The sequence below is a fragment of the Ovis aries genome, chromosome 4 (genome assembly GCF_016772045.2).
Source record: "Ovis aries strain OAR_USU_Benz2616 breed Rambouillet chromosome 4, ARS-UI_Ramb_v3.0, whole genome shotgun sequence".
In the NCBI taxonomy this organism is placed as follows: domain Eukaryota; kingdom Metazoa; phylum Chordata; class Mammalia; order Artiodactyla; family Bovidae; genus Ovis; species Ovis aries.
Genome location: NC_056057.1, coordinates 102578929 through 102602378, shown reverse-complemented (window position 1 = coordinate 102602378; position 23450 = coordinate 102578929). Strand labels below are relative to the sequence as shown.

The following is a 23450-nucleotide window of genomic DNA, read 5'->3' as shown; positions in this document are numbered from 1 at the left end:
TTCCTTAAGGGATAGAATTCACTCTGAGAGGCAAGTTGAAGCTGGCATTTTGATTCTTGGGCATTTTCCTGCAAACTGGACAATTCTAGTCTAGCACAAATTTGGGCTGTGGCTGTCCTCCCAGATCTTTTAGAGATTATAAAATGAAGTGTTTTTAGTGACAAATACTAGAAAATGCAACTCAAACTAGCTTGACGGGGAGTCTTTTGCTTTACATCAGCACAGATTCAGGGTGAATTTTGTGTACCATTTGACCACGGTTCAAACTCCATTCTTCTGTTGGTTTTTCTGTTCTGTTCTCTTTTCTGTGAAATTTCACCCCTGGACAAGATGTTTTCCTGATCGAAGATGGCTGCCGGGAGCAACCAGGAGTTGGGTTTCTCGTTTACAAACAAGAGAGTAAATTCTGTGCTTCCGCAACCATCAAACCAGCTTTCGAAAATGCAATCTGATTGTCCCATCCTGGTTTCATAGAAAGAATCCAATAAACCCAGCCTGCCTCTCTCTAGTAACCCACCTCCAGTCCATGGGAGAACACTCAGCTACCTTTGCCTCAACATTCCCTGGGAGTGCAGTTTGTCCATCACTTTCCCATCTCTGCTGTGCAGCACAGGCCTCTGCAAGCCATCCTCTTCCCGTTAGGTTTCCTAGGCATGATTTAGATACCAGTGCCCAGGGACGGGGGAGCCTGGTGGGCTGCCGTCTCTGGGGTCACACAGAGTCAGCCACTACATAAGCGACTTAGCAGCAGCAGCAGCAGCATCACACCAAATTGTAAGGGGTGCATGCAAAGTAGCTCTCAGTTGTCCCATAAAAGCCCTTATCCCTGAGAAGCCCGGTACCCTTGCCAGCTGGGAGGGGTGTGTGGAAGTCACAGCATGCCAGTGACACCTTCCAAATAAATCTTATCCTAGACCCTATATACTTCCATGTGGGAGAAAGACTTAAAATGTCTAAATCGTAGTTCCTGGTAGCATCTCATTCTGGGTTTTGGTGTCTATTATACTACCCCTGAAACTGTTGGTTAAGCATCATTTTGCAAAAACCATTTAAAGACCCCTGTGCCTTGTAGCATCCAGGTAACTTTCTTCCCCTGTAGGTCAATAGCTATGCCCTCAGTCAAAGCAGCCTAATTATCCCAAGGCTGGATGACAGAAGTGGCCCTGATGTTCTTATTTCTTTGTATGTTTATTTCTCAGAGAAAGTACCCCACTATCCCAGAATCCTGTCCTCCATCTGGCTTCAAAAGAAAGGATAAAAATTCACTTAGATGTGTTTACCATAAAGAAAAAAAAAAAAGATGTGTTTACTATGAGAAAATGAATTCTACTTCTGGGACTGTTTTTTGTTTTTGTTTTGTTTTTTTTTACACCAACTCTTAGAAGGCAAATTTCACTGTATTTTTTAGATAGAGCACAACCTTTCCTGTATCCATTATTTGCATATTTACCTAGAGTCACTACCTAGATATCATTTTCTTTTTAAGTATTTTTAAAGACTAGACTAGAGTTGATTTCTACCCTTTAAGGATTGGCACTGCTAGCCATAGATTTTAAGTCTTTTTTTAGAATTTTTAATTGTTACACATGGTAGTTTAAACCTTTGCAGCTTTATCAAAGCATCTCAAACATTTCCTCTAATTAGTTTTATGATGCATTTATTTATTATCCTGACTTATTCAGTGTAGTCATTTTGGCATGAGAGTTTTGATAGATGGATATTTTGTACCATGTTTTCTTTATGCTGTGTTTGTGCAAGTCTGCAGATGGCAGGGGATGGTTGAGACTCTAGAATATGATAAGGACATTTGTTTTATTGATTATTTGTTCATAACAACCTTCAGAAGGATTAATGGTACTTATCTGTATCAAAATCTTCCTGTTTTTGTTGTTTGTTTGCAGTCAGGTCAAACCCTGGTGTCCAAACGGCTGCATTATAAATGTCACTTGCAAAAGTTTGTGCGCTGACCAGCTGGATGACTAATTCAGTGATCAAAGATGTGTCAGGGTGTTAGTTTGCACCACATACTTCCTTGAAGAGTTATAAAAAGTAGGAGCCATTTGGGTATTAAGAGAAGGCTGGTATAAGGTTGTCTAGGGACGCCCAGAATCTGCTCATTAAATAGGTAGTTTAACTGAGGGAAATGATGTTTGAACTAATATGGCTGGAGAGTAGGGAGAAGGTGGTGAGGAAATTTCCTAAGCAGAGCATCAGAAAGCTGGTTGAGACAAGGAGTAGGGGGATATAAAACCCTTCTCATTTGGCTGAGATTTACAAGCACAGACAGACAGGACTAGGAATGAGTTGGAGGGATGGTGAATGAAGAGTTCTCTTTTAGCTGCAATAATTTTGATCTGCCTATTAGATGCAAGAAGTTTTGGTGAGTAGAAAATTGGATGTATGGCTTTCAAAGCTCATTGAAAAATTCATTCCTCGACACAGAAATTTGAGAGTTGTTAGCAAAGGAATGCTACTTCATTGAACCTATCAGGCTAGAGATTACTTAGGGAGAGATTGCATAAAGAAAAGAGCTCAATGTCATATGTGTCTAGTGAGTGGTCAAGAAGAGCACAAGGTTAAGAGAACAATCAGTTAATAAGAGTCATGGAGACAGATGAGCAGCTGGATAGCTGGAAATCAAGGAGAAGATGGTATCATGAAAGCCAAAACTGAAACATATTTCGAAAAAGGCAGAAGTGATGAAATAAGTCAAATGCTAAGGGGAGGCTGAGATGGCATAGATTGATTCCGATATTTTCTTGTATGTATAAAATACATGGGCTAGAGGTGCCATTTGTTTTATCCAGAAAGTGACCAAACCAACTGGCAGGAAATTTAATACTAGATCTTTTGTTTCCTAAAGCAGAAACTGGTAATATCAGCATCTGTGATCTGAGATTAGTGAGTGATTAGGAGAAAGACCTGTAAGGTGAACAACAAAAAGCCTGAAATGCTTTCTAATGACTTTTCTTATGTATGAGATGGAAGTAAATGTACTCGAGAATTAACTTGCATGGAATGAATAAACATCAGCAAGTTTGAAAACTTGCAAAATTCCTGTAGGCTCACTAACTTGCAGCTGGGATTTTAGCTGACTGTTTTCTAAGGCTAGAAAAACACTCAAGAGAAAAACCAGGCTTTAGAAAGGTGTGAAGTCCCCGAGACACCTTATTAATGAGCTGGATGGCAGTTCCTAGCCATTGAAGCAATGAAGTGCTTTGGTTTCTTCCCTTCCCAAATTCATAGTGAAATGCCAACAAAACCCTAAGCCTCAAAATGACACCTTGTATTAACCTAACAAGGCCTTACAAGTTATACAAGAATTTATTGGATATTTATAGCCTGCTGAAAATTCCTGCCTGTATCATCTCTGAGGTCTAAACACAAAGCCCATCCCCCGCCAATCCTAATGCAGCTCACGTTACCTGTAACTGGTAAGTTATAACTTGATAAACAAAATGCATTGTGCTAGCAGATTCAGGATATTCCTGAGCTTGCCAGATAAGCTAGAATTCATAGGCAAATTGAACTTTGTCTCCCTATTTACTAAGACTCATCTTGAGGCCTCCTACTATGAAATGATTTCTTCTCTGCTCCTTCCCTGGACTTCATTATATCTCTTTTAAACTCCAAGTTGTAAGGTTAGTAAGGAATAGAGGCAGATTCAACCATCCTAGTGATTGTCAGCAGGGGGAGATTTGTCCCTCATATGGGACATGAAATTAAAAGATCCTTGCTCCTTGGAAGAATAGCTATGACAAACCTAGACAGCATATTAAGAAGCAGAGACATTACTTTACTGACAAAGGTCTGTCTAGTCGAAGCTATGGTTTCCCAGGAGTCATGCATGGATATAAGAGTTGTACCATAAAGAAGGCTGAGCACTGAAGAACTGGTGCTTTTGCATTGTGGTGTTGGAGAAGACTCTTGAGAGTCCCTTGGACTGCAAGGAGATCAAACCAGTCAATCATAAAGGAAATCAGTTCTGAATATTCATTGGAAGGACTGATGTTGAAACTGAAGCTCCAATACTTTGGCCTCCTGATGGGAAGAACTGAGTCATTGGAAAAGACCCTGATGCTGGGAAAGATTGAAGGCGGGAGAAGGGGACAACAGAGGATGAGATGGCATCACCAACACTATGGACATGAGTTTGAACAAGCTCTGGGAGTTGGTAATGGACAGGGAAGCCTGGCATGCTAAAGTCCATGGGGTTGCAAAGAATTGGACATGACTGAGCAACTGAACTGATGGGACAGTTGGGCAATTTGAATATTTTTGTGTGTCATGACTAGGGGACGTGGAAGTACCAGAATCTACTGAGTAGAGGTCAAGGAAGCTATAAAAATGCCACAACACACAGGACAATTCCCTGCAACAGGATTACCCATCCCCAAATGTCCGTTGTGAGGGCGTGAGAAGCCCTGAGTCATTCTGATGGCCCTCAGGACTTCTGGGGACAAGGCCAATGACAGTGCTAGATGAAGAAAGTGGAAAGAGAGAGAAAGAGGAACACGAAGAGACAAAGAGGCAAAGGAAAGTATAAAGAGTTATCTATGGATGTGGTGGCGCAATGGAACCAGGGACAGTTAGGGGTTTTGTAGACACTCAGGGTTTCACCATATGTATGGGTGAAGTTGGCACACAGAAGTGTGTTTTCAAACTATTATGAGCTAATAACTTGAGGTTTTAATAGATACAGTGTATGTGTGCATGCTCAGTCACTTTAGTTGTCTCCGACTCTTTGTGACCCCACGGACTGTGGCCTGCCAGGCTCCTCCGCCCGTGGGAATCTCCAAGCAAGAGTCCTGGAGTGGGTTGCCATGCCCTCCTCCAGGGGATCTTCCTGACTCAGGGATCAAACTCACATCTCTCATGTCTCCTGCATTGGCAGGCAGGTTCTTTACCACTAGCGCCCCCTGAGAAACCCTAATAAGTACAGTAGGACTCAATAATGGGTGAAAATGGGTCTGGTGATTCCTCCTCTTTAAGAATCAATTTAGTTAGGATAACTCTAGAATAGTTGGAATATTTCACTATAGATGTAACAATTTCAAAAAGTTCTTTCATCCTTTAGAGCCCTTATAGATGTCTTTCACTTTCATAAGAAAACACTCTTGGTCAAATCTGACTCTATAGCCATTTGTTATCCTCTGATCTCTTTCTTTTCTACATGCCTAATCTTTTCCTAGAGGATAGGTTTGTGCTGCAGTCCATCAGAGCTCTCTCTAGTCCTGGGCAAACAGCATGTGTCTGCAAATATTTGACTCATTCCTTTCCTGCTACTGGCTACCCTTACTCATCTCCCTCCTCTCTCTGAAATATCTCCTTCCTTAATTTGTGGTTTGGAGTCTAGAAGTGTCTGAATGGAGGAGTTGAAACCAATTCAAGGGAGTCCTCCTGGGAATTAATTTATCTTGTCTTAGACAAGGACAGGAGTTAGGTAGAGAATTTGAAGAATGTTATTTTTTGGGTGCTAGATCAAAGCTGTCAGAAATGTCTCAAATGGGGAATTAAAGTAAGACTTGCCTGGGGCCAGGTTCTGTTTGCTATTACAAGTGAAAGCAAGATAGCTTTCTCTCTCTCTCTCACACACACACACACATATACATACACACAGAGAATTGTTGTTGTTGTTAATGGAAGACATTCTCGCCAGAAAAGGGCTCTTGAAAATTTTGAAATATCTCTCATTTCCATCGTCTACCACACCATCACTATTTCATCATCTTTCAAGCTGGATTTGCAAATGGGTATCCCATTTCTGTACATTTCTTCTGCAAGAATGGTGGGTAGTAAAGGAGTAGATTTGATAAGTAAGAGATATTGGTATATAGCCTGGTGATGGAAAGAGAGGGAAAAATGAATGTGTAGATGGGTTAGATGCAGGAAATGTCAAGGCCAGCAAAGAAGAAATTTGGATGGATACATAAGAGAATTTTTAAAGTACCGATTATTGACAAGACATTATTAAATGAAACAGAAATTCCCAATTCAAAGGGACTTCTATTTTGTTTCTGCTTTTATCTTCCCTAAATTTTATGAAAGAAAAAGAATTTCATTCCCAGTAAAGGTGTAGTTAAATGCTAGGTGAATATTGCTTAATTGGATAACCTAGTGGAGTATTTAATGGGCTGCACAATCATGAAATTATGTGTGAATCAGCAGTGAGTAATTGAATGTAAATTAAGGGTAAGGTTGGTGTGTGTTTGCCCGATAGTGGTTAAGGTAATTTCCTTATCAATTACATATAATTCATGCCAGTTGACTTTCAAAAATATAAATCTGAGGAAAGTCAGGTTTGCTTTTGTCCATGCTCTGTTTTTAGCATGAGAACAGATTTTCCATTAGAATATATCAAAAGAGAAAATTCACATATCAGGAATTTGGGGAATTAGCAGTATTTGTTAATATTACTCATTTAAAGAGCATGCAGTTTTAAGAGATAGAGAGCATAATTACATGCAGGGTTATATCAGTCTGCCTACACTACAGAGCATTGATGGTTGCATTCATCTAAGTCCTACCATTTCTACGAAGAAAAATAACAAGTCACAAAATGAGCAAGTCAAGTGTCTTAGCTCTTTGATGAATCATTGATTTGATTATGCTGTTTGAGAGGACAGGGAAGACAAGAAGCCCTAAACTAGTCCTGAAGGCTATTGACACGGTGGTTAGCGGCACCGCTCAGGGGATTATGTGACTGTCTTCAGAAATGTAGCTGCGTTCAGACAATCACATTTCTAAGTGTCTACAGTCAGTGTTGAAAGGGGCTTGCTTTTGAGCTTTTGTGGCTCCATCGGAAATTGCCTTTTTATACGGGCTTTACTGTGTGGCGTTCACAAAGCAAGCGTGTCTGGCCATTCTTTTGGCTGTCGCTGTTTGGTGGCAAGGATGCTGGCGTGCCTGTCATAGTGAATCCTTGTGCGAAGGCTCCATGGCTGCATGAAATCCTGGGGCCAGTCCTTGACCTCCTGGTGGGACGGTTTGTTTCCTTACTCCCCCGTTTCCTGCTCAAGTCTGCCTCCTGGCCTGCACTGCATTGCTGTTCACCCTCCTGCTGAGCCTGAATCCAGGATCCTTCATGCCAGGGTCACCCACTCCACCTGTGTCCAGGTCTTGTTTGAGGACACAGGCTAGCTAATATAATACCCACAATGTGTTAGCAGTGAGAGTTAGTTAAGACAAAGTCACAGCAAGTTTTGTATTATCTCCATACTCACACCACTGCCACTTCTGGTCCTCTTTTTTGGTTAGGAGAATTGAGGGTGTAGATAGACAAACTGAAAAAGTTACGTGAGTACGGAAGACCTGCATCACCGCTGTGGTCCTCATTTGTTTGGGCCCATCAAGAATGTGAAGAAGTGGACAGATCTCGGCTTTGGGTTATTATGCTTTCCTTTTTGACAATCTGTTCCTCTTTACTTCTGGCCCACTTTTAATCCATCCCAGTATACATTTGTCTTTGATGTTAAGGTTCTTAAGGTATTTCTCTCTCTCTCTTATTTTTTTTTTCATGGAAAGGCATTTTATTTTAAATATAGCAGTGTGTAGATGTCAATCCCAAATTACCAGTCTATCCTCCCCCTACCCTTTGCCCCTGGTAACCATACGTTTGTTCTCTAAGTCCGAGAGTCTATTTTTGTTTTGTAAATAAGTCATTTATATCAATTTTAAAAAATTATACATTTAAGTGACATCGTATTGTATTTGTCTTCCTCTGACTTACTTAGTATGATCATTGATAGCTTTAGTTGTTTTATAAAACTGCATTAAGAATCATAAGTTTCTTTAAAATAAGATATCACTTGTGTCAAATTATAATTCCCAAAATGTTAAGTGCAGTTCTCATATAAATAGGTACATGTCAAGATTTCATGTAGCCCAAAGCCAGTTCAAGAAAGAAGACTATATTTATCTCTATATCCATGCTATATCACTTCTACATCTCTACATGTAAATTTTGCCACCAGTCCTGAATGAGACCACATTTTCCTCTATTCATTATTTAATTTGCAGAATCCACTCATGTAAAAACTCCATCTACCCAAGGTTCCTAATAATGGGCAATTTTAGTCCTTGTTACTTTAGGCCACTGGTTCTAAAACTTTGACATACATCAGTCTCAACCTCACCGATTGTTGGGTGTCACCCCAGGGTGTCTGTAGATCTGGGGTGACACCTGGGAATTTGTGTTCCTAACAACCTCCCAGCTGATGCTGCTGGCCCGGGGTTCATGCTTTAAGATTCACTGATTTAAGCAGAAGCTCTGCCCCAGGACCATGTGGGACAGGTTCAACCTCCGAAGAAGTCAGCGCATAAACTGATTCACTCTCTTCTTAACCTCTTCTTTGTTTCTCTCATATCTTTCTCCCGTCCCCCTCTATACACACAACGTCATGCACAAACAGCCTCACTCCAAGGACGCTCCTTCTAGTCGAACATCTCAGATTGCTAATAAGGGTCAAAGTCCCAGTGTTTTCCCTGCAGAGACCTGCCCTCCCTCCTAATCTGTCCCGTTTCTGTCAGTTATCTCAATTTCACTGAGTCCAGTCCAGAATGCCCCAAATCCTCTTATAAATTAGCATTTTATGTTTTAAAAAATTGTGAGTGGCAGGGAGTCTTTTAGTAGGGGGACATTTTTATACCTGTGTGGAGAACTGAAATGCAAATGACAGCCAGCTTGCCACTAGGTCCTCAGCTTCATAAAGGAAAAGAAAGAGAGTTCCCAAAGGAAGTACATGTCCCAAGTTATAGAATTTATGAATGCTTAATGGAAAAATGGAAAACCTTCTGGAAATTGTATGCGAGAGTGGTTATGTGAAATAAATCATTTCCAAGCAGAGCCCCTGTGGGTGTTTCCAGTAGAAAGTATGCTTCGATCTCTCACCAATGCTTTGAGTAGGAAAGGATGCTCACTCTTAGAAATAGGTGATAGGGCAGAATGTGGAGTGAGGAATAGCTCTCAGCTCATTCAAATGGAGCCATGAGGATGTGTGTGTGTCTTTCCAGGACCACGAAACCTCCTTCCCTAGGGCGCTCTCAGCTCAGAGACTCTCCCCACGGTGGTGCTTTCTAGATGGTGAGTGTTTCTGTATTTTCGGAGGGGTGGGGGTTCGGGAAGCCTCAGGGCAAAGCATTGATGGCTTGAGTGGACTCTAATTTTCTGAATGATTGTTCAGGAACCCTCCACGTGATTGGTACTTGCATCTCAAACAATGTGGACTTTCTGATGTTGCAGCACTTTTCTGAAGTTATCTCCCTCAAAGCAAGTCAGTTAACTCTGGCCAAACTTCTCAGCATCAAATTGCTCAAGCTAACACGTCCCTTCCTGTGCCCCCTTTTCCAAAAACGTGTTGAGTGCCTGTCTTCAATTCAGGCTGGTAGATGGATTTCATCAGCAGGGGGAATAGGTACTAATTTGCATGCTGTTTGCATATTATGGAACTTCCATATTATTTTCAGTAAGCCATCATCTCAGAATGAGTTACAAATTTTTGTGAAAGGGCGGGCATTTTCAGTTGCATTCACATCTGCTCTGACATGTTGAATACATAGTAGGTCAGTCATTTTCTGATTGGTTAATGTGGTTAATGAGTCCATTTTCCACCCGTCCCCCTAAAGGCTGTCTAATCCCACTTTTGTGTGCAGTTACCCATTTTACAGTACATTTCTGCTTAGGTACTCCCAGTGGGTCTTCTCCCCAGTATCTCTCATCTCTGCGGACATTGGGCTCTTGCTGTATTTTTGTTTAGCTCTGTGTACATCTGAAAGGTTATAAATGTGGACAAGAGAATGATGGGCTGTGTGAGGGTGTGAACATTTTATGAAGATGAGCACCCATACCTGTATCAAATCTCATCCACACACATTATGATATCAGTTTTCATTAATGGCTTGTCACCTGCCTCTGAAGATATTTGACACTGCTTTCCCTTCAGGTCCTTTATTCCCTCGTGATGAGAAACATAGTCATTTGTTTTTCCTGAATCCACAGAGGAACAACTTATATTTAAAAAAATTATGGGAATGTATATAAATTGTTCCATATGTAGTCTATTTTGTATATAGTCTTAGATACAATTCTAAGTGGTTAATGGTGTTAACCTAGATACTACATTTACTCTAGAAATAGCTGTGTTTAAAATGTTTAAAGATTGCAGTCATAGTTAAAGAACAAAGTAGGTTAAGTCCTTCTCAGGCAGGTATTCCCCCCTCTTGGTTTTAGAGGGTAAGAACCATGATTATCTTGCTTCTTAGCTTATTTCGTTTGGAGAGAAGCTACTTGTTAAATATGTATGATTTTTGAACTATTATTTGCATTTTGAGTTTTTCCCTCTAGTACTATGTACTTTGTAGAAAATCTATTTATAATATTTGGACTCTGTTAGTTAGATTTAAATGAGGAGGAACATAATTCTTTTGAATATTAGGAATAATCAGATTAATTTCTAGAAGCCCAGAGTTTATCATTAAGTATTTTTTCCCTTCAAACTACACACACAGCCCAATCCTTTATCAGAATGCTTAAATAATTTTCATTTTTTCTGTTTTAGCTTTCTTAAAACATGGCTCAGGGACTCAGTTTTAAGCTGAAATGATTCCTTTAATACCAGACGTGGTCCCTAACTCTGCAAATTCAAGCTCTTTTTTTCTAAAATGAGAATCGTTTCCTCAGAAATCAGGCAACCTACAGATTTGTTTTTTTCTAGCTTTGTTTACTTGATAAATACATATCGAGTTTCAGCTCTGTTGAGAGTTCTGTGCTCCTATCTTGAGATATAAAAGAAGAAATGAAACAGGTCTTTAAAGAGGCAGATATCTTGGTCTGAGAGTTCTCAGTGAAGAGAGTTTTATAAGAAGTGTAAACAGATTACAAATGTACATGGAGGTGGGAGCAACTGATTCTATCTGGGGCAGGGAGGAAGGGGCTGAGGAAGGGTTCACAGGAGAGGTGGCATTCAAGTTGGTTCTTAAGACATGATTCTTTTTTAAAGTTTTTATTGAAATATATTTGATTCACAATCTTGTAGTTTCAGGTGATTCAGATACATATTATATATCTCAGATATACGTATATTCCTTTTCAGATTCTTCTCCATCCTAGGTTACTGCCAGATACTGAGTATAGTTCCCTGTGCTACACAGTAGGTTGTAGTTGATTGTCTATATTTTACGTTTAGTAGTGTGCATAATTTTAATCCCAAGCTTACGAGTTAAATGATTTAGATAGTCATGTGTAATGGGGAGGGCCTTTTTAAAAATTTTTTTGGTTGAGCCACGGGTCATGTGGGATCCTAGTCCCCCAGCCAGGGATTGAGCCTGTGTCCCCTGCCTTGGGAGCTCAGAGTCTTAACCACTGAACCTTCAGGAAAGTCCTGGGGAAGGGATTTCTAAGCTGTGGAACAGCAGCAACAGAGGCATGAAGTCCTGAATTTTTCTAAGTAGATTTAGGGACTGGCCAGTTATGCAGCAAGACTGGAGTGTCAGGGTGGGAGAGAAGCTTGTAAATGTGCTGCCATAACACAGGGCTCTCTGAATGCCATATACTTTTTTTTCCCCCCTCTAGCTACTTCTGCTGATCGCTTTTATCGAATAGACAGATCTCAGGTAAGATTTCTTGAACCTATTTGTGAAAGTGAAAAATTCCCAAGTAACTATACTAATCTTACACATTTTCCCCCCAACAAAACCACTGAAATGTGTACAGTTCTGGAATGATACTCATAGTCTCAGCCATGAGCTTATTACTTGTCCTCACATGTTTGTGATTTGTGAACTCAAGGTGATATGGTTTGACCTTGAAAATGAGTCCAGAAGATAAGTAGGCTTGTCGATGTCGTCACCAGCCTGCACTCCAGGCTTTTATTCACGCTACTCTTTTACTGCTTTCTTGCCAAATTTTATGCCTTGTTTTACTTTATTTCTGATTGGCAAATTTGCAACCTCAAATGTATATCTAGGCTACTTAGTTTCAACTCACCACTTTCCAGTTTGGTAGTGAGAAAACAAAATGCTTATGCCCAGTGATGGCAAGTGGTCCCACTGTCCAAATTCTCATGTAAAAGAAGGTATAGAATGGAATCCGTTGATAAAACCAGTTATTAGCCATGCCACTTAGCTTTGACCAGATCCTGAGGGTTTAAGTCCAGGTCTTTGTATGCACATGCTGGACCAGGTGGCATGTAGCATGTAAGTACCTGGATAGTATTTGGTAAAAAGAGGCAAGGCCATCTCTGCTTATACCTGACAGGATCCTGGTTAAAGAGTCCCAGACCAAGGATTCAACTCTCCCCTTCCTCAGCTTCTTGCTACCATGTTCCTTCAGGAAGGAATGCCACTGGTCAGCCCTCTGAAAATATAATATGCTGTGGTCATTTGCTTTGGCATAAAATTTCAGTATTCCTCAGGACCAAATAGCTTTGTTTAGTTATTCTTTAAATGATGGATTTGAGCATCCTATCAGTCATCTGACAGATTTCTTTTCCTTCCTTAGGAACATTTGCACTTTGTAATGGAGATTTCTCAAGATGAGATTTTTATTCTGGACCCAGATATGGTGTTGTCACAGCAGGCAGGGACACCCCCAGGAATGCCTGACCTGGTGGTGGAGCAAGCCTCGGGGTAAGTGGGCTTATTCCTTGTGGTGAGACTGGCTGCAGGGTGACATCTGTGTCTGGTTTGGCCTTGTGCTTGGTATGTTTAATAAAATCAAACTATTGTGATGTACAGGTGCTCTTGCGTTTCCTGAGGTTGCATTGTAAGTCAGCCTAAGAATGTCTGGGTAGAATCACTCTTTCCCACTCAGATCCGTGTCATGTCTGAGCCGTCTTTACCCACCACACCAACACTTCCTACCAAACTAGAAGGTACTAGTATTTGTGTCTGTGCATATACGTCTGGAGACGCTAGTGGTAAAGAACCCGTCTGCCCATGCAGGAGACTTAGGAGATCTGAGTTCCGTCCCTGGATTGGGAAGATCCCCTGGAGGAGGGCATAGCAACCCACTCCAGTATTCTTGCCTGAGGAATCCTGTGGTCAGAAGAACCTGGTGGGCTATAGTCCATGGGGTTGCGAAGAGTCAGACAAGACTGAAGTGACTTCCCGCAGCACACAGCCCATGTATGTCTGGAATACCTAGACTATCACATTGAAAAATGACACAGGTGGTCTGACTTCTTTTTTCCCTCCTCCTCCTTCCTCTTCTTCCTCTCCTCCTCCTCTCCTAATCCTTCTCCTTTTTTTCCTGTAACCAGGCAGCCTGATATATATATATATATCATATAACAATAACAATAACTATGAAATATCAAGAACTTATTAAGAGCCACATACTATGCTAAATGCCTACTTTATATCTCTCCTATTATGTGCTCTATGCTTATTTCCTCATAAGTAAAATGGAAATGATAATACCTACTCAGAAAATTCTTTTAAAATTAAATGAATTGAGGGATTTCCCTGGTGGCCCAGTGGTTAAGAATCTGCTTTGCAATCCAGAGGATATAGGTTCGATCCCTGGTCAAGGAACGAAGATCGACATGCCACAGAGCAACTAAGCCTGTGCACTGCCACTAAGATACAAAACAGTCAAAGAGATAAGTTAGTTTTAAAATAAACAAATGAATTGATACATGTAAAATTAAGGCTGTCTGTGGCACTTAGTGGACCTCATTAAATATTATATTACTGGAATCATCATCATTTCACAATGACCCTGCAAATTTGGTACTATTACTGTCTTAAATTCATGTAAGCAAAATGAGGTTTAGAGAGTTTTTGCAACTTGGCCACTATTGCACAGAAAGTAAAGGGGAAAAAAATTGAGATTTATTCCCAGCTTTTCTGAGGCTAGAGCCCATGCATGTTTTAACCACCATACTGAACCACCAACATATTAATATTTCTAGATTATTTTAAAACTTCAGAAATAGTTCTTTAGAGTTTTCTATGTGGCAGGTTAAGAAACAGCAGTGCACAAGTGAAAACACAGAAATCTTTGCCCTCGTGAAGCTTAATGGTTTACTTTAGAGGTTTACTGGTACACAGAAGGTAAATAGTTAAAATAAGGATTTCCCCAGGAAGCAGACACACATGGACTCAAATGGCATGTGCAAATGTGTACACATACTTGTACAGTGTTAACAGGCGTGTGCGCTTGAGGTAAAACCCTCATGCCTGTTCACCCCGTTCACTAATTTGACCGTGGCTGCTATTTCTGGGTATCTCCCACTCTACCAGGCCAGCTGATATCAGGGCTACATACTGAGTCTCTGGGGAGCCAGGAAAAGATAGAAGTGGTGGCTGGAACAGATAGATGGCTGTGTTTAGGAACCAGAGCTAGTAATCCCAGAGCTGTCGTGTTGTGAAGGGACAGCCGACTGGCACAAAGGACGGCCTGATGTGACCCGGAGAGTCCCGGAAGGGCGCAGGGAAGGCCGGATGTGACGTCACGGCTGTCCGCTGTGCTTCTGCTGGACTCCAGGTGTTCTCCCCTCGACGAGGTCTGGTTTGTAGTGTCCAGTCTGATGAAGTCTAAGCCTATTCGGCCAAGCTCTCCCTGGCTTTGTCCTCCCAGTCACTCTCGATTGGCTCTGGTTCCAAAGATAAAGTAACCTGCAAATCCACAAGAACTTGAATCAGTTCCTTTCTTATTTCTTTTTTGTTGCCCCCTCTGGAAATTAACTAGCAACAGGGATACGATGGCCTAGGTTTCTATAAGACATCAGTCACCATTACTTTTTTTTTTTTTTCATGTGGGCCATTTGTTATAAAGTCTTCATTGAATTTGTTACAATATGACTTCTGGTGGTTTTTTCCTTTTTTAATGTTTTGTTTTCTTGGGCTACAAGGCATATAGGATCTTAGCTCTCCAACCAGGAACTGAACCTGCACCCTTGCATTGATTGGAAAGTGAAGTTTTAACCACTGTACCACCAGGAAAGTCCCCTGCCATTACTTCTTATCTGTGTCATATTAAAAATTACTTAATCTCAAAATTCAGTTTTCTTATCTATAAAGAGGGCAGCAGTGTCCAAAGAGAGCCTGACTGTTGAAAAAATTAAGTGAATTAAAAAATGTGCCAAGTGGCTTCAGTCATGTCCGATTCTTTGCAACCCCATGGACTGAAGCCCGCAAGGCTCCACTGTCCTTGGGAATCTCCAGGCAAGAATACTGGAGTGGGTTGCCATTTCCTTCTCCAGGGGATCTTCCCAACCCAGGGATTGAATCTGTGTCACCTGGGAAGCCCAAGTAAACGTGAAGTGCTTCTAAATACCCCATAAAGATTAATTGTTCTCCTCTCGTTTGGAGACAAAACTCATCCTGAGAAAGGGCAGACTAAGTCCCATGCCTGACTTTGAGTGTCTGGTGTCCTTCTTTCTCCCAGAATGACAGACTGGTGGAATCCTGCTCTCCGGAAACGCATGCTGAGTGACAGTGGGCTGGGGATGATAAGCCCGCATTATGAAGACTCAGATCTGAAAGATTTCAGCCACTCCCGAGTGCTACAGTAAGAGCATTCTCTCTCTTGTCCTTGTGTCACTGGGCTTGTTGGGAGGGAGGGGATTCCGCGGGGCACTCACCAAAGGGAAGGATTCTCTTCTCAGCGGTGCTCTAGCTCTCTCCGGATTGCATCACCCTGTGGTTTGACATTTTCTTCACCACGCACCCTTTTACCCATGTCAAGCTCTGATGGAGCCTCACTTTCCATTTCTCGTGCTGCTGAGCCTCAGTGAGATCTTGCACATGGACCTGTCAGTACTTTGAACCTCAGCAGTGTTCCCTTCCCCAGAAGTGATCCCAGGGTTTACCAGATGCTATATCACAAGGACATGCCTGACTGTGACATGAATAGTCTGGAAATGATGTAAAGCATTTTATTTGTGTCAACGCTGGGGTGGACTGTTCGCAGTCAGCTTCGTGAACTCCAGTTCTGAGCCTCTGGCTGTGCTGTGTGATGTGGCTGGGCGGTTTCGGGGACTCGCCTCCTGCATGTGCTGTGTTTTAGTCTCTCTGGGTAATTGATGAAGTATTTGTTTATAGGCCAGAAGAGTGGGTGTGTTTTCGTCTGAGGGATGGGAATTGGGTTTTGCAACAGTGTTGGTACCCTCATGCCCTGTGAATCCTCCCTCCTGTCACCTCCTCTGTGCAGGACAGACTCAGGGTGCACCTTGTGGTCATTTGCACCCATTTATTTATGCTAAGATCATGGCATCTGGTCCCATCACTTCATGGCAAATAGATGGGGAAACAGTGGAAACAGTGACAGACTTTATTATTTTGGGCTCCAAAATCACTGCAGATGGTGACTGCAGCCATGAAATTAAAAGACAATTACTCCTGGAAGAAAAGTTATGACCCACCTAAACAGCATATTAAAAAGCATAGATATTACTTGGCCAGTGAAGGTCCATCTAGTCAAAGCTATGGTTTTTCCAGTGGTCACATATGGATGTGAGAGTTGGACTATAAAGAAAGCTGAGCACCAAAGAATTGATTCTTTTGAACTGTGGTGTTGGAGAAGACTTGGAACGACTGATGCTGAGGCTGAAACTCCAATACTTTGGCCACCTGATACAGAGAACTGACTTATTTGAAAAGACCTTGATGCTGGGAAAGATTGAAGGCAGGAAGAGAAGGGGACGACAGAGGATAAGATGGTTGGATGGCATCACCGACTCAATGGACATGAGTTTGAGTAAACTCCAGGAGTTGGTGATGGATAGGGAGGCCTGGCGTGCTGCAGTCTACGGGGTTGCAAAGAGTTGGACACGACTGAGCAGCTGAACTGAACTGATTTGACTCCAGGCCACACACTTTGTTGCAGGGAGGGGAACTCCTTTCAGCGACCGAGAGTTGGCTCTTGTCTAACACTTGGAAATGACTTTTCTGAAGACTCATACATGTTGACAAAGCAAGAAACTCTATTAGGAAGGGGTGCCCAGGCAGAGAGCAACAGGGTAAGGGAACCCAGGAGGACTGCTCTGCCACGTGGCTCTCAGCCTCAGGTTTTATGGTGATGGGACTAGTTTTGGGGTTGCCTCTGGCCAGTCATTCTGATTCAGAGCCCTTCCTGGTGGCTTGCGCATCATTCAGCCAAGGTGGATTCCAGCGAGAAGGATTCTAGGATGTTGGTAGGACATATGGTCTGGTGTCTTCTCTCTCCTTTTGACCTTTCAGTTGGTGGTGGCTTGTTAATTCCATGTTCTTTACCAGTACCTCCTGTTGTAAGGTTATTCAGGCAAATAGTGACTGTGGTACCCTGGCGAGGGAGGGTGGTTTTGGTCAGTGGTTTCCCCTAACAACCCTATCTCAGATATTATACAAAAGTTCATTGTAATTCAGGAGATCAAGCTAATTTCCAGTCCTATTCAAGGTCCTAATCGAATAGGGACAGTGGCATTGTAACTATGCAGTTTTACCTTTTTTATAAAATAATAAGGTTATTGAGATGCTCAGAAGCCTAGGGTTAACTGAAGAGGCAGGACAATGCATTGTTTATAAGACCAGAAGCAATTTCAGTAGGACAAAGGGGAGGAAAATGAGAAATCAGAAGCTAATTATTTTGGTGGTAAAGGTTCTACTTAGACACCCCAAGGGCAAAAGGTGACTTTATTTTAATTGCTTCTCTGTACTACCTCTTATTCTGTTGTGTGAAGAATGGAAAGGAAAAAGTGAATTTCTATGGATTTTCCTTTTTAATTAAACCATGTTGTTAGTTTCTGATAGCATTTTGATTGCTTACAATTCAGGCTGTTTTTTCATTTCTTTTGTATATGGAATTAAGGTTTGTGAACCAGACTGAGTCAGCCACCCACTGACAGCTAAAAAAGTGGCCATCTAGCTTCAGGCAGATTTATTTGAAAATTAGTTTAAATTAGTCACAGAATAGAAATTAAGCCTAGACAAACCAGATGTGTGTTTTGGTTATTCTTGTATACAGGCTGTTTGCAAAAAGTGAAGCATGATCTCAATCTCGTTTCCTATACCCTGTTTTTCTGTGTATAGTATGTTAGTATGTCCATACATATCATGATATGTGAGATTATTTCTAAGACAGTAAATATTCTTTCCAAGAATCACAAGTAAATGTACCACTTTATATAAGAGCCAAGTTCTTCAAATCAACTCTTTTTTATTTGAATTTATTATCCTTTTAGGAATTTCTTTTCATTATTTTATTGATCTTCAGTTGGCAGCTACTAGTTTTCCTGAATATTTATGCAACTTAATTCTTAAATGGGCTTTCCAGGTGGCACTAGTGGTAAGAACCTGCCTGCCAGTGCAGGAAACATGAGACGTGGTTCAATCCCAGGGTTGGGAAGAGTGGCTGGAGATGGAAATGGCAGCTCACTGCAGTATTCTTGCCCATGGACAGAGGAGCCTGGAGGGCTACAGTCCATAGGTTGCAAAGTTGGACGCAAACGAAGCAACGTAGCACACACACTGAGGTCTTAAGTGCACTAGAGCAGCTGACTCTTTTACATTTTTTTTTTTCCTTCTCTCAAGTGAATTAGAAAACAAAACAGCTTTGGAACCTGTAGCTTCCAGTCTTTCCAGCTGAATCTCCAGATACTGTGTAACAGAGACAAGTTGTCTTCACTGGACTCTATTTGAATCTCTGACTCACGGAAAGTATGACAAAATAAAATGGTCGCTTTAAATCGTTTGAGTACTTTTGAGAGAGAGAGAGAGTGAAGTAACTCAGTCGTGTCCAACTCTTTGCAACCCCATAGACTGTAGCCTACCAGGCTCTTCCATCCATGGAATTTTCCAAGCAAGAGTACTGGAGTGGGTTGCCATTTCCTTCTCCATGGGATCTTCCCCACCCAGCGATGGAACCCGGGTCTCCCACATTGCAGGCAGATGCTTTACTGTCTGAGCCACCAGGGAAGTACTTTACCTTACTTAAGTTGTCTGTTAATTTGGAAAACGTGTACATGTGTTTATTAATTTCTTAGGAAGAACATCTCTTTATTTACTTCAGAGATCATCTTTGATACAAATGAGTATAATTGTAGTTATTCCATAACAATATATATATTTTATATACATATGTATCATAAGGTCAGTAATAGCTAGTATTGATACGTCCTGTGTGCTGTGTTAAATTATCCTTAACTGTTTCAACACCTTTTACATTTCACATTGCTTAACAGATGAGTAAACTGGAAGCTCAGAGAGTTTAAAACATTCATCTTAAGTCACTCGAGATAACAGATGTGGAGATTGCTGTTTGAATGAGGTCTTCTTGACTTCTGACTTCATGCTTTTCCTCCATACCACATTGTCTTCGTGAAGGGCCAGTGCAAAGGCAGGGTGCCCACAGCCCCAAGGCCCAAAAAGGATTTACTTTGGTATCTATCTTTTTTAGCATTTGTAAAGTGAAAAATTCTACAATCTAGGAAGGCTATGTATGCTCATTAAATATGTACAGCTGCAAATTTACCCACAAGTAAATATATTTGAGAATTAATTTTAAAGCATTTTTTCCTTTAAAAAACAGATTGAAACAAAAATTAGAGATAGGCTTTTATTTATTAAATATATATTAATATGTTCCAGTCTAAATAGATACAAACATTATATGAAAAATCCTAATGTGCCAACAATGCTGAAATGTTATTGTTTTATGTTATTACTTGCATAAGTCTTTCTATCCATAACATAGTACCATATCATAAAAATATATATTGTTTTACAGGTTTTTTTGGTTTTGTGTTATCTTTTTATCATTACCTGTAATGAACAGTGCATACTCTTTTAGAGCTTGCCACTTCATACAACACTGAATTTTTAAAAGTTACCCATATTGATGTTACCGAATGCAAGTTTGTAAGCCCAATGCACAGTGAGGCCAAAAAAACCTGAAACATCAGTTTGGAGCAGACATAAGTTTATTGCAGGGCCAAGCAAGGAGAATGGGTAGCTCGTGCCCCCCAAACTCCAAACTCCCAACTCCCAGAGCAGTTTTATCAGAGCATTTTTAAAGGCAAGGTGGGTGGTGGGTGGTCCACCAGGTATGTGATCAACTCATACGCAGTTCTCTGCTTGATGATGATTGATTCTTAGGCACCAGAAAGTCTAAGAGCTACACCTTCATGATCATCAAGTAGTTAATTTCATCCATTTAGTGGTGGTTTTAGCATCTGAAAACCTCTGGAAGTATTTCAGATACTGTTATCTAGTTACTTCAGAGGAGCTACAGCAGAGGATATGGGGGAGGGGGACCTGTCCTGGGAAGGCCTCATAGGGTTCTGCTTAGTATGTGATATATGTAGATTTTAAGTCATTTTATTTGGTATAGAATATTGTGTTATACAAATATGCCATAGTTTATTCCTCCATTTAAATGTTGATTTCTAATATCTTGTTATTGAAAAATACAGTGAACATTCTGCAGTGTGGGTCTGTTGCAGGGTAGACACGCAGATTTAGCTTTGCTCAATATTGCACAATTTACTTTCCCTTTGGGAACAGTTAAAAAGCAGTATGTGAAGGAACCTGAAAAATTAGCATAATATTGTAGGCACAATTGGCATCTGTTGCTTTTAGCTTTAAAGTCCCAGTCAACTTGGAGATAGTAAAAGTTCAATTTTAACATCTTGTTCACTGTGTTCAATAACCCACTCTGTAAAGAAATGAAAAGGGAAATTTTAAATTCTTGGAACCGGAAATACTGTTTGTCAGAATTTGCAGTAAATGGTAGAAGTAGTATTCACATCATGATTTATGACTTTAAATCGTTTATCAAGAGAAAAATGATTGCATACAAATAAAGCATTCAATTTGATAAACTGGAGAAAGAGTCCCAGAGTAGAGGACAAAGAAACAAGAGAGAAGAGAAATAGTAGAGATAGAAATCAGTGACAAGGAGAACAAAACAGACAAATGATTCACCAACAATAAAAATTCTAAAAATTGGTTCCTTCAAAACAGACAGAATTCTAAGAAGATTAAAATATAAGAGGCAAACAAAAATGCAACTCCAGTGCTTCCCCAACTCATTCTTCTTCCTGCTCGGGTGACTCTTTCCCCTCTAAACTCTGATTGACCCAGCCAACCTCTTCTCCGCCCAGGGAGAGGAGCAAGGCTCCATCTCAGAGTTTTAACTTTCACTTCTAAGATGCATCAAGCTCTATCCCTCTTCAGGGAGTGCAAACAGAATGAACACATAGAATGAATTAGATTTCTGTTCTTACTGGAACTGATTACATTTATATCAAAATTCCATTGTAGATACATTGCAATTTTTAAAGAAAGATTTATAGAGTCATCTGTTGGTATCTGCAGGGAATTGGTTTTAGGACCAAAATCAAATGGATCCTCGAGTCCCATAGTCAGCTCTCTGTATTTGCAGATCAGCATCTCGGATTCAACCAACTATGGATTGTGAACAGAGTATATGGTCTGTGATTGGTTGACTCAGGATTTGGAAATCATAGATAGACAGACATATGTATGTCTGTCTGTAATAGCTTCATCCCCCTCTTGTTTTCAGCTATTTCCTTTATCCATTTTTTTTTTTGTTTGTTTTTGAAACTTTCAGTTCAGTTCAGTCGCTCAGCCACGTCCAAATCTTTGCGACCCCATGAATCACAGCACACCAGGCCTCCCTGTCCATCACCAACTCCCGGAGTTCACTCAAACTCACATCCATCGAGTCGGTGATGCCATCCAGCCATCTCATCCTCTGTCCCCTTCTCCTCTTGCCCCCAATCCCTCCCAGCATCAGGATCTTTTCCAGTGAGTCAACTCTTCACATGAGGTGGCCAAAGTACTGGAGTTTCAGCTTTAGCATCATTCCTTCCAAAGAACACCCAGGGCTGATCTCCTTTAGAATGGACTGGTTGGATCTCCTTGCAGTCCAAGGGACTCTCAAGAGTCTTCTCCAACACCACAGTTCAAAAGCATCTTTAGGTAATAATATATATAGATAGTCCGTGTGTGTGTGTGTGTGTGTGTGTGTGTGTGTGTGTGTGTGTGTGTGTGTTTGTCTGCTTACACAGGTCCTCTAGAGGAGACAACAATGCCAAAGAAGGCTATACAACACATATAAGATCTTGAAATCCTATGAACACAGTAAAAAAACACAAATTGATGATAAATAATTGACTCACATTGTTACTGCTATGACCTTAATGAATTTGTATTTAAAGATGTTTGAAAATGTTTTTCTCTTTGAAAAATGTTTTCAGTGTCTTAAGGTGCTAGTAAAATAGCATGTTTCTGGAAACACATTTGCTGTCATCATTAATTGAACCACAACAATTCATAACAAGATTATATTTTGACAGAAGATTTGTAAGGAAGTAATTAAAATTTTCGCAGACAGAATCTGTTTGATTCCTAAGGAAGACTTTTCCTGACTTTAGGATCTATGAGATTAAAGAAAAAATAGGCACTGAGTGGAAACTCTTATATGATCTTTTCAAGTTATCTTTGAGGAAGGACAGACTTACTGCTGAATTGAATAGGTTAAGGGAAAACAGGTAAAGGGGCCGGAAGATATTATTTAGTTTATGAATAAAAGTAGTATTTTCTAGGTCTTTTATTTTTGGGTTTATGCAGAACTCCCCAAAATTGACTGAAGGAGATGCACTTTTTCTTAGTGTCCTCAAGTCCTGAGCTTGGAAGAGCTAAGGTGAAGGTCACACAGGTAAAAATAAAAGACACTGAGAGACAGTGTAGGGACCCACCCAAAGGCAGACATTCAGTCTAGACATCCACGTGCCCAGGTGTCTGTGACCGAGGCAGGAATGCTGGATCTTTATGATCAGTAGAGCATTTCTGTCTCTATCAAGAGACAGTGTTATCAAAAGTTGAATGATAAGGCATCTGGTCTGATTTATGATTTGGGTTTTTGGCATTGGAATTTAAATGGATTCCACTGGATTGATTGGAATCTAAAAACATGGGTTGAGACATTCATAATCATTTATTTTTGGGGAAAATACATATTCAGCACCTTCTAGGTAGGAGCTATATATATACGTGTGTGTGTATATGTGTGTGTGTGTATATATATATATGTATATATGTATATGTATATATATACACACGCACTTAGGCATTGATGATGTAGAACTAAATGATAAATTATCACTTTTAAAGAACTTATATTCTAGGGGAAAATATATTTATATATTTAGAGGAAATACTCAACAAACCAATTATCATAGTTCCCTATGACAAGTGTTATAATGGATATATGCATAGAGTGTTCTGGAAATAAGAGGAAAAAGAATTTGCTTCTCCCTCTAGATTTCACTCTTCTATTTTTATGTCAAAAGGATGAATATTCAAAGATTTAATGAAAATGTAAGCCTCTAAGGAAAAAGGAGGCTTTTTAAAGGGCTCTCTGCTTATTTTCTTCATCTTTTGCCTGTGATCAGGTAAGTATCTGCTTTTCATCATTCGGTTCAATTGCTCAGTCGTGTCCGACTCTT

General features: G+C 40.6%; 1 protein-coding gene across 7 annotated transcripts in view; it reads left to right on the top strand.

Annotated features, from left to right (window-relative positions):
* The window catches only part of DGKI (diacylglycerol kinase iota), a 513862-nt gene that overhangs the window by 401453 nt on the left and 88959 nt on the right, over positions 1-23450 (top strand). For all 7 annotated transcript variants that reach the window (XR_009600539.1, XM_060415131.1, XM_027968850.3 and 4 more), the window contains 4 exons: positions 9013-9082; positions 11570-11610; positions 12497-12624; positions 15389-15511. Coding sequence is in view for 6 of the 7 variants with exons in the window: in XM_060415131.1 (XP_060271114.1) it covers positions 9013-9082; positions 11570-11610; positions 12497-12624; positions 15389-15511 (362 nt within the window). In the remaining variant the exon portion in view is untranslated. The remainder of the gene's footprint in view (positions 1-9012; positions 9083-11569; positions 11611-12496; positions 12625-15388; positions 15512-23450) is intronic.